We start from the raw sequence: 17,771 nt of genomic DNA, 5'->3' as shown, positions 1-17,771 counted from the left end.
TGCTACGTTGTATCTGTTTGATAACAATATGCTGCTTGTTGCTACATAATTGTATCTGTTTGATAAGAATACCACGCTTGTTGCTACATTGTAGGCTATCTGTTTGATAACATCATTTACGCCGCTTGTTGCTACATTGTAGGCTATCTGTTTGATAACAATACGTTGTTGCTACATTGTAGGCTATCTGTTTGATAACATAATTTACGCCGCTTGTTGCTACATTGTAAAAACACGGCTGCAGGGGAATCGTCGGCTGCAAGTTACAAATGCAGCAGCAGAGGGAGTGCGAGCGCGACTGGCCAGTGCCGGGTGGTGAAGGCGGGCACGCAGGCGCACTGAGGACCATCTTTCGGCGAGGTTGCCATGGTTACCACACAATAGGAGACGGGACAGGGGGCTGTGTGAAGGGGAGAGAGAGAGAGAACGACAGGAGGGAGGAGGAGGTCTGCAGAGCCGCTTGACTGGACACACCGTGGCAAAGCTATAGCTTTTCCCAGACTGAACTGAAGCCTCCTCGGCTGGATCAGACAGACAGACAGACAGACAGACAGACAGACAGACAGACAGACAGACAGACAGACACACACACAGACAGACAGAGAGACAGACAGACAGAGAGAGAGACAGACAGACAGACAGACAGACAGGGACAGATTCATTGTTACAGGCAATTAGGCTGTTGGAATAAAATTGAGAATTTCATCCTAGTTTTTTTTTATACTTTAATGTAGGCTAGTCGTTAATTGTGCTCATAATAGGCTAATTATATGTTTGATCGTTAGTTTTTAAAGCCTACCTCTTGGCTATAAGACTTGGGCCTAGGCCATTGTGTCAAGACATAGGTCTCTAAGAACAAAGGCAAAAAACCTATATGGTGCTTCGGGGGGTTCATCGCGAGATAATGTCAGACGGATAGTTTTGGGCCTAAGCAGCCTCCCCCTACAGTAAAAAAGGTGACTGGAGGGAGAGGAGGACTAGGCAACAGGAAAAAAAACCTCCCTCTCTTGATCCCCTCCCCTCCCTCCCTCTTCAGAGTTTTGGCCCTCTCTCTGCGCCTCTTCCTTCTCCTGCCTCTCCCTCCTTCTCCCCTCTCTCTTCCAGCTCCCCCCTTCCTTCTTTCTTTATGCAAATCACGCCCTCTCCTCGCTCTCTCTCTCTCTCTCTCTCTCTCTCTCTCTCTCTCTCTCTCTCTCCACCCGACGTGCATCCCTCCTCGCTCTCTCACCCCTCCGTTAAAAAATTGTGTGACTGTACCGAAGAGAGAGGGGGGGGGAGAAAAAAGTGCAAGTCGTCTTAAGAGGAGGAGGAGAAGAGGGGGATCGGGTGGTGGTGGTGGTGGGGGGGGGAAAGAAAAAGGGGCGAAGGGGGTGGGGGAAGGAGGCGAGGAGCAGCGTATACGCATCAATTTGTACAGTCTTCACCAGCAGCACCCCGTTTTTCCCTAGCCTGCAACGACTTGAAAGCGATTTCTTCTCTGCATTATTATTTTGCGGAACCCGATCGCAATATGATCGCGCAGCTCCGGCGGCCTGATCTGTTTACAGAAGCTCGGGCTCCTGCGTGTCAACGTGCGATCATATAGAAAAAGGGAAAAACAGAGAAAGAAAAAGGGAGAGTGAGAGAGAGAGAGAGAGAGAGAGAGAGAGAGAGGGGGACACGCATCGCTGGATATTATAGGTAAGGAGAAGATCGGGGGGGGAAAATGGATGTCTCTGTATTTGAAGCTATTCTTGCTGCTTGGCCACGTTTGTGTTCTCTCCCTCCCCTTTTTTTTTCTTTGTGCGTTAATGATCATATTCCTGCGTTATGTGGCTAATTTATGTTCCCCGGTAAATTAATGTTAAGAGCACACCGCGCACTCGCATTCCAGCGAGAAAGGGATCGAGAGAGAGCCGGTGCGAAAAATGCCATGATTCGCCATTCTTCTATTATCATCTTTCTTTAAGATGTGTGCAATATATCTAACGTTAGAAGCTGCGCTAGCTGGCATCCATTCTTGGTTTCGTGAACATGTATGTTGCTGCTGAACACGACTCTGATCTGATCGTAGGTGGAGGACCGTATAGTCGCTGCTTGGCAGGCCGGGTATAGATAGATAGAGAATAGCTTTGGCCGGTTTCCTCTGCATGTGTATCAATAACATTCGCAGCAAGAAAGAGAAGAAAGAGTAGGTTGCAGTGCAACGCTTGTGTCGGTGATGTAAGCGGTGCAACTGCTGCACGCTGCTTTTAGATCATCACACGCAATAACGTTATAGGCAATTTGTTGATGATAATAATGCATGTGCTGTGTGTGTGTGTGTCTGGAGAGAGAGACTATACACTTGTTTACTGACCATAGCCAAGGAACCAGTAAAGCCAAAGATAGATAGGCCCAGTAGCCTAGCTGCCACCTGTAACTGAGATGTATCTGGGTGTACCAGTAACCGACCACACACAATAATGTTCTCCTATGTGGCAAAGTTGGTCACGTCCATGTCCATTTGTATGAGTGACTATACACACCGATCACATACAACATAATACTAAAATTATACATTCTTAAGAGGTGTGTATCTCAACACTGCATTGTCTGTAAATGGAGGCTATCCTAGTCGTAGTCCTCAACCATTGTCTGCCAATGTCATGCATAAGTGTCTACACTACAGTGATTGTATGTAGGCTAACGGTGCATAGTGGGGTTTTTACTATTAGGATTGATTGAAGCAGTCACTGCAGCAGCATGCAGTAATAATTAATGCATAGCCATGTGTGTAGTGGAGCCGGACGAGGATTTACAGTAGCCTACCTAGTACCCTGCTATGAATCAAAACGCTAACATTTGTGTGTAGCAGCTATTTATTGCACGCCTAGTGGAGTGTGCATTTTGCTCTGATAACTGTTCAGCTAAATATATCTTTGATTTCATCCGCCGAAAGTGCACTATTTATAGCCTCATTCAATATACATGAGCCATTTTTTTCACCATAGTGGTACCACATGAATGAATGGATTGAATGGCCGTTTGGTAAGTCAGTCATCCACCTATGTTGTCTGGACTGGAACTGGCCCACCCAAATGGATAAAGGGGTCTTGCCATTGTGAATTTCCCCCCTAGTGGCTGATTGGATAAATAAGTCTGGTCTGTGTGAGTCTGCTAAGCCATAACCAGGTCATGTGGGTTAACCACAAGTGGCTGTGGGTTAGGTCGCTGTGGTGAAGGTGGAGGGGTGTGTGTGTGTGTGTGTGTGTGTGTGTGTGTGTGTGTGTGTGTGTGTGTGTGTGTGTGTGTGTGTGTGTGTGTGTGTGTGTGTGTGTGTGTGTGTGTGTGTGTGTGGCTCTGATATTCCCAAGATGTTTTCTTGAGGTTCTCTCTTGTCTCCTGCAGACTACCACCATGCTAAGAGCAGCCTCAAAGCCTTTTCTGGCCTGAACCCTACTCTGAGTTTTTCAGTGTAATAATAGCGGCCAATTACATTGTAACACACTCTTCCCCAAACCCAGTGCATTCTCTTGGCCATAGCCCAGTGTGTGTGTGTGGGGTTAACCTAATGTGCATGTGGTTTTGGCCTGGGGATGGTGGAGACAGAAGGTAGAGATCAGACCGTTTTTTGGCGCTCGGAGTCAAAAGCAGTTGTGTCCCGATAAAAGTGTGAAACATGCCATGAATTTCAATGTAAAAAAACGGTGATTTTGCAGTTGTAAACTCAGATGATTGAATGTCCCAAATTCTCAAAGTGTACACTCAGCACAGGCTAGCTCTGCTATGCAGATAGCACACACAGCAGCACAGGCTAGCTCTGCTATGCAGATAGCACACAGTACTGTATGCTTTATTACTGTATCCTTAAAGGAACACTCCACCCATTTTCAACCAGCTTTGTATCATTAGAACATCAGTAGTATATCAGAAAACTGTAAACGGTTTTGAAGTCTGTCATTTAATTTGACAGTTATTGAGTGTTAAAGTGTGGACCAGTGACATCACTGGTCCACACTAACTCAAATGAATAACTCATTAACTCAAATCAACTCTCAATAACTGTCAAACTATTCATCATTTATCTAGTTTGACAGTTATTGAGAATTGATTTGAGTTAATGAGTTATTAATTTGAGTTAGTGTGGACCAGTGATGTCACTGGTCCACACTTTAACACTCAATAACTGTCAAATTAAATGACAGACTTCAAAACCGTTTACAGTTTTCTGATATACTACTGATGTTCTAATGATACAAAGCTGGTTGAAAATGGGCGGAGTGTTCCTTTAAATGAACTGTTGCTCTCTTGCAAAATACATTGATTTCTCTGTGGGATTAACTGTGCAGATAAAGATTGAGTAATGTCTTTTTTGTTGATGTTTTGCAGCACAGGTTTGGGTCGCTCTCCTCTCATGGAGTAACACACAGCCTACACACAGTCAGCAACAAAGACCAGCTCCCTCCCCTGCAATGGCACCACGTGTTCTAAAATGGACATTATAAAGAGGAAATAATGAAAACTCGGACACACAAAGAATCGGTAAGAACGAGGCCTCTCTATATCTATTTTTCGTAGTGATGTCAGAGCTTTAATATCTGCTTCTGGTTTGTAGAAGATAGGGGGGAGTATTTGCTATCGGACAAATAGTTAATTATGTGACAGAATTCTGGCATAGCCCAGGTGTAATACAACATCTAGATTGTTTATGTTTTTTTCCCTGTTATGCCCCGTCCCTCTCCTTTTCGTTCCTCACTTGTTCTATCTATCTAACAAGTTGATATCAACCGATACCGATATAAGCGGGCTTGTTTTTCACCAGAATTTCAGGTAACAAGTTACATAATGTAGCTTAATGTAGCTGAAGAGTTTAATATATAATATGCATGTTGTGTTAAAGTTGTAAGCGTTATTGGGGCAGTGGTGGCCCAACGGTTAGAGAAGCGAGCTTGTGACCAGAAGGTCGTCGGTTCAATCCCCGGGACCGGCAGGATAAATCTGAGTGGGGAAAGTGAAAAGGCAGCGCTTGCCCCTCCCTCATTACCACCACTGAGGTGCCCTTGAGCAAGGCCCTTAACCCCAACCGCTCCAGTGGAGCTGCTCAGTGGCCAGCAGATCAGACTGTGGTTGTACTGGTCAGCTTCCAGGTATGAATGTGAACAGGGCACTCCTGAAAAAGAGAGCATTGCTCTCAGTGAGACTCCCCCTGTATTAAAAAAAAAAGAAAAAAAAAATATCGGCATGAAAACCGATACCGATATTTTCCGATATGAATTTTTTATGCTAATATCGGCCGATAATATCGGTAGGCCGATAATATCGGACATCCCTAGTTTCTATGTATATCTCCTGTTTGTTTTAACAATGAATGCTTTCTCCTCTCTACCAATGCTTTTTCCCACTGGACTTCGGGGCGTTTTAGATGCCCATGCGCAGTGGGCGTCGGCGGGGGGCGAGCGATGATAGACGGGGTAGACGCCCGCACCAGAGCCCCACTCGCCCCGAACGCAACGACAGACAGACGGTGAGAGCCAACCGATTTTGTGTCTCTTTCTCTGTCCTCTTGTTGTTTTGGCCATAACTTTATGGTTGTGTGTGTGCGTGCGTGTGTGTATGACAGACATGAATTGTGTGTGTGTGTGTGTGTGTGTGTGTGTGTGTGTGTTATATGAGTCATCAGTATGATTGCCACAGACATATCCTTCCTGTGCCAGTGGTATTCGGTGGTGTGTTTCAAAGCTTAGTACTTGGAAATCTTTGATGTTTTGTGGTTGACAGTGGTGTTGTGTGAGCACGTGCATCTGTGTGTGTGTGTGTGTGTGCGTGTGTGCATGTGTGTCTGTGTGTGTGTGTGTGTGTGTGTGTGTGTGTGTGTCTGTGTGCGCGTGCGTGCAAGTGCGTCTTTGTTCTAAAAACAGACATAGGCCTATTATGGATTCAACAGCATCACAACAGAATTCAAACTCTTGTGTCGTTTTAGCAAAGAGCTGCTGCTGAGGAATCGGCTGCGAATCGCTTCAATCGCAGAACGCAAGGTCATGATTCGTCAGAGAGTGAGGGGGAGGAGCTTGTTTCTCCGCCAAAGAGGCAGAAAGTTCAGGTTAGTGTTACATTTTCACCAACCTGTTTCACCAAGACCAATTATAAGGCTTTGATTGAACTAAATCATCTTAGAAGACTAAGTCTAAGCTTGTAGAGTTATATTCTTCACTTCCAGAAATATACGCAGCCAATCACAATACTATACGGTATACTTTATCATCTCAAATGCTATCATCCACAAATGATCTTCTCTCTTGTCAGGATTCGGCCTCTGCCCCGAACCCGCCGACGTCGACGCACTCCACCGACAGCTCGGCCCCTTCCACCGTCCCGCCTCCCACCTCGGTCGCCGGCCAGTCCCGCGAGAGCGACAACGAAGACGGCCAATCGCAGGGCAGCAGGAGCTCGGTCGTCGGCAGCCTGGCCAATAGCAGCAGCAGCCTGAGCAGCGGGCGGGACATAGACCAGGACAATCGCTCCTCGTCGCCGAGTCTCTCCGCGTCCCCCCTGGGCAGCCTGGACTCTGACTCCGACGGGCCCGACTCACCGAAGCACGGAGGAGGAGGGAGGGAACGAGAGAAAGGAGGCAAGGAGGGGGGAGGAGGAGCGGGGGGGAAGTCGGTGGCGGGAGAGGAGAGGAGAGCGCTGAGAGAGGGAAGAGGGGAGGAGTCGTCCTGCGCGGACGGAGAGAAGAAGGACGCGGATGGAAGAATGGAAGACTGCCCTTCTCTTAAGCCCCCCTCCGCCCCCTCCTGCCCCTCCTCTGCTCTGGCCCCGTCTCTCCGTGGAGCCGGGGAGTCGACGAACGACAGCAGCAGCAGCGGGCAACGGAAGTCCTATTTCTCCCTGGACTCCAAATTGGTGTGTAAGGTCGAGTACGGCGGAGCGACGGGCGTCGACCCCGGCGCGCACGGCGGCAGCAATCGAATGAACTCCAAAGCCAACGCACAGACCAAGACAACCATCCCCGGGGGGGGCGACTTCCCCCATAGCAACCCCAACATTCCTCACCCCTTGCCCCCGCCGCCCCTGCCCCCTCCACCTGCCCTAAAGCCCCTGGAGCTCGGGGGGCAGAACCTGCCCGCCGAGGTTAAGACGGAGAGGGAGAAACTAGAAAAGGCCGATAAGCTCCTGGACAAGGCTCAGTCGACTCCGCCGTCTCTGTTGCCGCAGACCGGCCCCCAGTCCTCCCAGACCCAGCCCTCCTCCACCCACCCGCACCACTACAGCGCCGCCACCGGTTGGCAGGGTGGCGGCACCGCGTCGGGTTGCCAGGGCAGCTGGGGCTACACCCGCTACCCCGGCAACCACCACGCGCACCAAGCGCAGCACCAGCCCCCGGTGCAGCAGCAGCAGCTCCCCTCCGTTTACAACCCCCCGTCCTCTCGCCACTCCTCCTCCTCCCACCCCTCCTACCTCCCCCATCCTCCTCACCCCCCCCACCCCCACAGGGAGTACCTGCCCAGGTACGCCGCCGGAGGAGGCGGGGACAGAGAGAGGGGGGCCGCAGGAGAGAGGGAGCGAGGAGTGAGGGGGGAGTGTGGGGGCAACAGGGAGATCAACAGGGAGTTCTCTGCTCCCATAGGCAATAGCAGCAACAATAGCAGCGGCGGCGGGGGTAATGGTAATAGCGCTTGCGGTGGTGGGATGGGCGGTGGGCCCAACAGCCTCCAAGGCAGGGAGTTTGGGGGTCTGTCAGTGGGTCAGAACCGTGAGTTCCAAGGTTCTGGGAGAGGAGACGGGCCCAACAACATGGGTCCAGGAGGGAGAGACTTTGGTCCAGCTTTCAGAGACAGGGAGCGAGAAAGGGAGAGGGAGAGGGATGGAGGGAGGGACTTTCCTCTGCCAAACCAAAACCAGAATAGAGACTTAGGCCCCAACGGAGCCGGAGGGGGGCATCCCCGAGACAAAGACGGGGGCAGATGGGGTGAGTTCGGGGGCCAGACGAGAGAGGTCGGGGGCAACAGCAACGCCAACAACAACTCCATCCCCCAGGGGAACCCCCCTAGTTCTGCCGGCGGGCTACCCGTCACCCCCATGCTGAACCGAGACCCGCCCGCGTCGCCCCAGAACAACCCCGGCCACCCTTCTCATTCTTCCCTGCCCGCACACTCCCACCCGCACCCCCCAAACAACTCATCCAACCGGGACTACCCTCCTCCTGCCATGGACCAGGCACAAACCCCCTCTTCTGGAGCGGACCACTTCCACAGAGAGTTTCCTCCCAACGGCGGGAAAGACTTTCCCGCCGGCGCGCCCCCGTCCACCGGTCCGAACCGAGAGTACCTGAGTAGTCCTCCCGGAGTGACCCCAAATCTTGGCCGAGAGTATTCAGGGCCTGGGGGAGGACCCCAGCACCCCCACCCGCCTCACCCCCACTACCAGTCCGGGCCCAGAGACCGAGAGAGAGACTCCAACCTGCGAGAGTCCGCTCTGTACCAAAACCGCGGAGGCCCCAATCAACCCCCTGCGCTCTCTCCTTCCTCCTCCTCCTCCTCCACGCATCACGGACACCCTCCGAACGCTCCGTACCCCCCTCCTCCACCTCCTCCTCCTCCTCTCCCCCCGCCTCAAACCTCCCACGCTCAGCCGCCCCCGTCGGGCATGGGACCTAACGCGCGTCCTCCCCACTACCAGTCCTCCAATCAGACTCCTCCGACGCCTCTCTCTCCGTTGGCCAGCCCGTCGACCAATCAGATGGGAGGCTTCTCTTCTTTCCCTCCCGGCTCCTCCTCCTCCGGGCCCAACATGCCGATTCCCGGTTCAGGTGTGTCGTCCACCTGTTCACCCGGCTGTCGCCCCTCCCCCTTCCACGGCACTTTGAACAGCCACCCTCCCTTCAGTGGACCCTACCACTCCAACGGGAACAGCGGCGGTAACGTCGCCAACAGCAATAGCGGCGGACCCAACAGCAGCAATACCAATTCGCAGTCCCTCTCGCCTCAAAACGCCACAAAGGGACCTCCGCCTCTTAGTAACTCTGGCAACAACAGCAATAGTACTTCGACCGCCGCCCCCACCGGCTCTTCACTTCCTGGCGGAGACGGGCATTCCGATTCGTCCACGGGCCCGCCTCCCACGCCCGTCATCAAGGAAGAGCCAATCGAAGAGAGGGAGGAGAGCGAGAGCCCACCCCCGGTGTTGAGGAGCCCTTCCCCTGAACCGAAGCCAGTAGACATTCCTATCCACGCCAGCCAATCAGCACGGTAAAATGGCGAATGACATCATCCTAATTGAGTTTGTCAGTGTGTCACTCTCTCTTAATGGGAACAATTATAATTAACAGTGTGATAATTATTGTGATGGCAATCCTGACTGCGGATTATTACAATAATGATGTACTGCACTGCGGTATGTGTGTGTGTGTATGTGTGTGTGTGTGTGTGTGTGTGTGTCTTGCTCGTATCCAGGTTTCACAGGGTCCTCGACCGCGGGAGCGGGAACTCCTGCGCCCGCAGCGACGTCCTCTTTGTCCCGTTGGACGGCTCCAAGCTGTGGAAGAAGAGGAACGAGATGATCGAGAGGGCCCGCAGAGAGGTGGAGCAGAGGGCCCGAGACCTGAGAGAGAAAGAGAGGGAGCGCGAGAGGGAGAGGGAGCGCGAGAGGGAACTGGAGAGACACCTACAGGTGAGGACATCTCAAGGTGATACTGTGTATAAGATATTATATCGTCTATCGCGATTAAACAAAACACTCGAGATAATGTTATCGTGGGGAATTTCCATTAATTGAATACTCGTGAATATCTTCACTAGCGTGAATATTGTCACAAGCGACTCGAAACAGCTGTCTAGCTAAAGCATGGATGTATTAAAAGAACTGGATAGGGGACGAGCCACGCCCACCCATGCATTCGGACGGAGGCTGCTCATTGGCGCATGAAGCCATCATGGGGGGTTTTACTTCCTGGTTTTACTTCCTGACCATGCGGCCTCAGGCGAAGTGCGCATGTGTGCCATGACGTATTCCATGACGTCTCCCACCCCTCCCACCCATTTATTGTATTACAAGAAGAAAATACCCCCGTATACGTCTCTTAGTGGCTTCTGAAGAAAAAATTACCCCATAAAAAATTATTTGATAATTAAAAGAGTCGTTTTATACTTTGAGTGACACCCGGAAAAAATTCCCCTGGGTTTAACAGCTGCCGGGGTCCCCATGCAAGTGGATGGGAATTTTCCTTTCTGGGCTGCATGGCGTCACGTGACTTGCAATACAGAGCTTCGCCACCATGTTCAAATGGCTTCACAGCCCAGCGCTATTCCTGGGGGCTTGAGCTAAAGTCAATAACGTATTACTTCCTATTGATTTCCTGATTTATTTGGACAAAACAGCGCATACAAAATATACAAACAGCGAACATAACATACTGTACGTAGAGAGAACATACCCCCTCAAATGCCAGTGTACAGTAAGTACAGTAAAAAAAAAAAAAGTACATAAAAAAAAAAGTGATTTTTTTTTCTCCATTTCCATAAAGACAAACTGGCTTTGGGTCTGATATTATGGGCAGGTTGGGGTGTTTTACAAAAGTCACCACTGCAAGATGCCTAGTATCAAAGATTCGCAGGCATGATGTCACAATAGCTATGACATCACTAGCCTATGACATCATCAGTGATGTCATGAGATGATTTTTTGTCAATAAATTATGTCACTGATGACATTACTGATGATGTCACAGACATTGTGACATCATCAGTGGGTTTTTGTATTTTTTGTGATTTTTTTGTAAAAATAGTATTTTTTCATATTTTGAGCCAAAAATCCAAAAAGCGCATGTTTTGGACTACCAGCCATTTTCCCCCAAAAACACAAACGAGCTTTAGTCCAGCATCTATCCTGGTCTAAAGGCTTCAAATCAGTAGTGTGGACTGTCAAATTCAGTTTTCTAATATTTTCCCATCTTTGGCATAGGAATCAGTTTTTTTTACATTTCATGTAAACTGTATGGAATTGATTGCTATGCCAAAACTGGGGGAATATGGGGAAATAGGCAAACACTGTAGAAACTACAATTTTAACCCCTTGAGTCAAGGTGAGATGTGTAACATCAAGGAAATAATGATTTTTTGAAAAATTTGCTGGAAGTAAAAAAAAAATGTTCTTTTTGTGCAAAATTAACATTGAAATCAATGGGACAACTATGCAATGGACTTTGAGACCATGTAACTCCCCCAAAATTTCTACCAACTCCAAGGTTAGATATTAAGGTCAAAGTTCAAGGTATTTGGTCCAGGATGCCCGCTGAAATAAATGAAATAAATTAATGTTGTAAAAATTTGCTGGGAGTACCAATAGAGTGGTTTCAATGGAAGTCAATGGGTCCATCAGATGGACCAAGAGTAAATTGAGGAGTATTTTTGAAAATAGGTCTTAGGATCGTAGAAAGATGATAACTATGATTGATTTTTGTCAAATACCCCCAAAAAAATACCTAGCCTTAATTTAAGACCATATACTCAAAAAATGTCGAAACGGCCCATACGCGAATGCAGGAAAAGTCCATCAGATGGACTAGGAGGGTACAAGGGTTTTAAGCATCATTGGATGATTATTGGGATAATATCGTTAATCGCAGTTATTTGGGATAGGATCATCGTGACATGAAATTTGCACATCTTCCCAATCCCACCCCTAGTGGCATAACAGATTTAATAGATTAGATATAGATTAAATGGATCACTATTATGTCAGATCAAGACAGATGTGATTGACTCTCTTCTTCTGTTCCTCTGATTCTTGCAGCAGCAGAAGGACGTCAACAACGCCGCCGCCGCGAGCCGCCAGGCCTCCTCTCTCTTCTTCCCCTCCTCCTCTTCCATCATCCTCGACCCGTCTTCCCCCGGGCCCCACCCTCACGCCCACGCCCAGCACCACCACGCACACCCCCACGCCCACCTGCACCCCTCGCACCCTCTCCACCCGTCCCTCTCTCACTCGATCCCCCACTCCCTCCTCCTTCCGTCCATGGGAGGGGCGTCGGCGGTGGTGGGCCCCCAAGGGGCCCTGGGGATAGGATTAGGGGGTCCTTATCTGGGTCCCGACACCCCGGCGCTGAGGACGTTGAGCGAGTACGCCCGCCCTCACGCCATGTCGCCCCTCGGGGCGGCGAGCCGCGCCCAGGCGCACCACCAGCACATGCACCACGGCCACCCTCACGTCCACCCCTCCTTCTTCCTCCCCCAGTTCCAGAACCACGCGTTCCAGAACCACCCGCATCACCTGCCTACCGATGCCGCTACGGCGGCGGCCATCTTGGGTTTTTTATACGGCGGTAGCCTCGAGGGCGGTCCGGGCGTCGGAGGCCACGCCGGGGGCCCGTCGCCCGGGGCGATGGGGGGCGCGGGGTTAGGAGGAATGGGCTTTCCTCACGCGATGGCCGTGCACCGGGATCGAATGAAGCCGGGGTTTGAGTTTAAGAGCGAAGAACGCGTCTACCCGCCGGGCTCCATGGGCGATCTCGCCCTCGCCCACTCCCATTCGCACGCCCACGCTCACGCCCACGCGCACGCTCACGCTCACGCACACTCCCTGCTCCTCGGGGGAGGAGGCGGAGGCGGAGCTAATGAGGTGTCGCTTTATGGCACCCCTCCTCCTCCGCAAGCTCCCCCCGGCCCACCGCCGCACCTCCAGAACCCCTCCCTGACCCCCGTCCCTCGACCTCCCAACCCCCCCGCTCCTCCTCAGTCCCTCTCCAACCCGCCTCCGTCCACTCTGCTCCCTCCCTCGCTCCCCTCTCACCCGGCACCCTCGCTCCCCTCTCACCCCGCGCCCGCACCCGCGTCGGCCGCCGGACCCCCGGCCCCGGCGGGTCCCCCCGCTGCTGCTCCTCCGGCGGCAGCCCCCACTCCGCCCTCCTCCTCCTCCAACCCCGTGTCCTCCTCGCTTCACCACCCGGTGCCCCATTCGTCTTTTCCCGGCTCCCTGCCCTCCTCTCATCCGGCACCGGCCCCCGCCGGCCCCCCGGCCGCTCCCCCTCCCGAGACCTACCCCCCCACTCCCGCTCGCTCGCCCGCCCCCAACGAGAGAGATAGGAGCGGGGAGAGAGAGAGGGACAGCAGGGAGAGAGACAGAGCGGGGGGTTTGCCGGCTTCCGGGGAGAGAGAACGAGAGAGGGAGAGGGAGAGAGAACGGAGAGCAAGCGGCGGAGGAGGCGGAGGAGGAGGAGGAGGAGGAGGCGGAGGGGAGAATCTGGGGCGTCTTCAGATGTTGAACGTGACGCCCCATCACCACCAGCACTCACACATCCACTCCCACCTTCACCTGCACCAGCAAGACACAGGTACCCACTGCTACTAACAATGCTGTCACTTCCCTACACTCTCACCAGCCCAGACATCACACACACGTGTCGCTCTTCAAATAAACATACACGTTTTGCACGCATGATTTCATTGAACTAGATGAAGATATGCATACTATAAGCTTAGCACCAGCTTGGTATGTCATCATTTTAGCATTAACGGCCTACTGCTGCAGATTAAGCAGGCCTCCTCAAAACGCACTTTTTCTCCTTGGCCTTCGCTGCCATGTAGCATGCTGATTTTATGACCCATGAGTTGCTTTTATGTTTTTATGCATTCTATTATTTTATACTCTTTATTTTGTTTTTATGCATTTTATTGATTTTTGCTTTTATATATTTTACGTAACGTCTTTTATTATGTTTATTAATTTCATTGATTTTATTGATTTGTTTTTAGCTGATTGCTCCTCAGTACTCTGTACAGCACTTTGGTCAGCACTTTGGTCCTCCTCTGGTTGTTTTAAAGCGCTTTATAAATAAAGTTGGATTGGATTGGATCATTTTAGCATTAGTATAGTGTCGTTAATGCCTTTCCATTTTCCCATCGTCATCATCTTTGCTTTTGATTCATGCCGGTGCTTTGACTCTTATTAAATATCTCCTGTATTTCCTCTTACATCATTGGCATCCAGCGGCGGGCGGGGTTCACCCCCTGATGGACCCGTTGGCGTCGGGGTCTCCTTTAGCGCGCCTCCCGTACCCAGGGGCCACACTAGGCACCCCCATCCTGGCACACCCCCTCACTGACAGCGAGGTGCTCCGCCAGCAGCTCTTCGGTGAGGAGAAGGCTCCTCGTCCATGTACTCGTTCAATTTTTCTTCTACAGAAACTCTACTACAGTCTGTCCTTCCAGGAAATTGCGCTTTTCGCGATCGCGATAATGAAGGCAAATTCGGAAAAAGAACAACCCGGACAAACCCCCGTCTTAATTTGTCACACGACAACCAAATTCAACCAATCGCCGCGATATTTGTGGGGGCTTGTAATTTTTCAAAATTCTGCAAAAACGGCAAAACAGGTTCCTCAACTTGCAATTGTCCCAGTTCTTGCAATTTTCAAATTGTATTGCAAATTTTTGAAAAAAATTGCCATTAGGTAGTACTGGAGGGGGGGGGTGTCTTTTTTTTCTTCGTCAACTTGCAATTTTTGCCAGTTGCTGCAATTTTACCACCAAAAAAATCACATAAGACTTCGCAAAGTGCCGTTTTTGAGCAAGGCCACTGCAAAATCAAGCATTTTTGATCACAAAAATCACAAAAAAAACGGTGAAATCCTGGAGGGACTATACACAGTGCTGAAAGTTTATGAAGAGATTTTTTGGACTGTGGTGACTGACCTCCACCCCCTTTTTCTCCTGTTCTTGCGCTCCTGTTCTGTCGGCAGGTGCTCCTTTCCGTGACCTGCCCCAGCCATCCTCCCTCACTGGTCCCATGTCAGCCGCCCATCAGCTCCAGGCCATGCAGCAGGCCCAGAGCGCAGAGCTGCACATCCAGAGACTGGCCCTGGAACAGCAGTGGATACATCACCATCACCACCACTCCCTCACCCAGGACGAGTATTACAGGTGCAGTGGCTTTGTGTGTGTGTGTGCGTGTGTGCCTGTGTGTGTGTGTGTGTGTGTGTGTGTGTGCGCTAGAGATGCGCGGATGAGCTTTTATGCCATCCTAATGTATGCATGAACCGTCCGCCCGCCATAAATCCACGCAAATTATTTCATACTATTTATAGATCCGCGCCCGCCATGCACCCGACGCTATAAACGCTATTCACCTTATGTTCAGACCTTACAGTGGGCCAAATTCTTCCGGGTCCGTCTAACACTTCCGGCGGTCACGGCGGCAAATATGAAAGAACGTCATGAAGAAGAGAGTCGTTTTTGTAGTGGACAGCGCGGGGTGTAAAACAAAGAACGTAGCCTACTACTTTGAGCTCGGTACACAGCAAGCAAGCGAGTATCCACTGTTAGCCAGGTCAGATAACGTTATCGTCGACACTGACGAGCACTTTCTTGTAAAACATACCTGACTCCAACAAAGAAAGTTTCGGATGGTTTTCTCTCCTCCGAGGCAGCGCGAGCCACTAACGTTAATAAAGACCCGCAGACGTTAACGTAATTCCCTGGAATGCGAGACTTAACGAGCCAGTTACATGGCGTTGCATTCTTAGACATTGCCGTTTGCTTTTATTTGGTATGTTACATACAATTGGCTAAATTATTAGTTAATTCAGAGTTAGATGATATTGGAGCAGCGCAGCCATTTTTTATTTTATTTTATTAATATTTTTAGCCGGAAGTCGTAGGACGGCCACAGAACCGGGTCAAATGGGCGTGGCTACATAGGTGAATAAAAGGAGCGAACTTACGGTTTCTGCTGCTGCCGTTGGTGCGATCGCTGCAGTCCAAGACTCTAAATAAACTTCCATGCTGTATTATATCCAGTCCACCACTTGCCCTCATGTAGTTTACTCGGCTAACGCTATAGCTTTAAGTTTAGTTTACTGGATTGCCTCATTGTATGGGAAAATACGAACGCGTCTTCTCTTCAAACACGTCTTCAGCGGAGACTCCTTTTTGAGGGTGACATCATTGACCATATATGGACGAAAAGTGGAGTCGACCTAGCACATGGCTATTGTTGTGTTTACGGCCGTGGGTCCTTTGGGGGATCTACAATAGGCGACTAAGTAAGAATGTGCCTGATGAAAAATGTAGCTTAAAATAGACTAGAGAACGTAATTAATATTATTTTCCCTCATTAATGTGATACATCGTTTCAACCGCCCGCAACCCATCCGCTATTAATCAGAATGTTTATTTTTATGATCTGGCCCGCCCGCGGGGCGGGATATCCGCGGTCAGCGCGGTTATAACTGCAGCCCGCGCATCACTAGTGTGCGCGTGTGTGTGTCACTGAAACATGCTTTTGTGAGTAAAAACCTTTCAGTTTTCATTGCTCATATTTGTCTTGAGGTGACATGAAATTGAACCCCTACCTGAGATTTGACCTCTGACCCCTGAACTGTAGACTGATCTGGTTTCTCCTCTGATCTTCTAGTCACTTGAAGAAGGAGAGTGACAAGACCCTGTGAGGGAGGGACCAGATAAAGAGGAGCATGGAGAGAAGTAGGACAGAATGTGTGCAAAAGAAAACGAATAAAGCGAAAGGAAAGCACTGAAAACGATGAAGAAAGACTCCGAGCTAAAGACGGACTAAAGGACATATTGCAGGAATTTAATGAAGGAAAAACTAAATGAAGGGGTAAAAAAAGAGTGAAAATGTTGCACACAGTCCCTGGTAACTGCACCGTGTCGAGGATCCAGACTCCAGCGCTTCCCTGCGTATGTTCTTTAAAACTCCAGTCCTGTTTTTGTATCGTGCTCTGTACAGTATATTAGATGGGGGGGGGGGGGGGCGGGCGGCCATAGTGAAGTACAGTATGTGTAAAATACTTTATGCCAGGAGGAATGTGTACATGAGTCTCTTTTATGTCATTGCATGTAGCTAGGCGCTTATTCTGAACTGGTGGAACTTTTGGTTCTATTTTTAGTAATTACCCACCCCTCTTTTGTATCCGAGGGGTGTTCTATATGCATGAGACCAGCGGTTTAGTGTTATGTTTACGATCAGTAGTATTGTTATTATTATGATTAATGTTGTCTGTTTGTTGATAATTATATAATTATATATACATATTATTTGTATTATTTTTTTACATTTTCATGGTATGGCAGTCAGTTTTTATTTTATTTTTGATTTTCGATTGTGAAAGAAGATGCAAATGAAGACAAAAAAATCTGGAAATAAATTATAATCTTTTTTGCTAGTCTCCTGCGCATGCATGAGTGAACTATCCCCCCCCCCCTCACATACATTCAGACTATTTGCCCTCTCTTTGTTTTATACAAGTCGCTCATGCACAAAGCATATCAAATTCCTCTCTCCTCCTCCCCCTCCCCCCTCTCTTTCTTTCTGACTCTCCCTCTCTCTCTCTCTCCATTGGTCTCTCCCTCCCTCTCTTGGCGAGTGTGGCTAATAGGAGACACATGGGAGGCGTGTGTGTGAGAGAGAGACATGGGAGTGGAGTCGCTCCGCTGCACAGCAGCAGCAGCAGCCGCCCTGTAGAGCTACAGTAGCATTCCATAGCGCGCTGTAGTCGAGCTAAAAGTGCAGGAAAACAAGAGAAACGAAAAAGAAAGGAGGAGCTGAGAGAGAGAGAGAGACGTGATTTACAGACTAGTGTTGAAGGGCTCAGGGCTGTGTGTGTTCTCACCATGTCCACACGGAAGAATCTCCCTTCAGCACCCAGCTGGACACGTATCAGTGAATACGGCCTTGGTTGCTCTAACACAGAATCACTCCCAGGCGCACGGATTTGGGGAAACGTAGATAGCTATAAACAACATAAGGGACAATGTGTTAGAATCTTGTTGTAGCTGTTATCTTTTGCCTGTCATCGT

At 49.9% G+C, this 17,771-nt stretch overlaps 1 protein-coding gene across 1 annotated transcript; it reads left to right on the top strand.

Moving 5' to 3' along the window:
* The first annotated feature begins 1,584 nt into the window (after positions 1-1,584).
* Positions 1,585-16,686, top strand: atn1 (atrophin 1). The gene is made up of 9 exons (XM_083661239.1): positions 1,585-1,680; positions 4,351-4,503; positions 5,384-5,485; positions 5,942-6,061; positions 6,265-9,209; positions 9,414-9,630; positions 11,752-13,288; positions 14,696-14,876; positions 16,369-16,686. The coding sequence occupies exons 2-9, from the start codon at positions 4,477-4,479 to the stop codon at positions 16,400-16,402; spliced, it is 5,163 nt and encodes a 1,720-aa protein (XP_083517365.1). The 5' UTR covers positions 1,585-1,680; positions 4,351-4,476; the 3' UTR covers positions 16,403-16,686.
* Positions 16,687-17,771: the final 1,085 nt, after the last annotated feature.

Source organism: Poromitra crassiceps (assembly GCF_964638095.1).
Source record: "Poromitra crassiceps genome assembly, chromosome: 26".
NCBI lineage: Eukaryota > Metazoa > Chordata > Actinopteri > Beryciformes > Melamphaidae > Poromitra > Poromitra crassiceps.
This window is presented reverse-complemented; position numbering and strand designations above follow the sequence as displayed.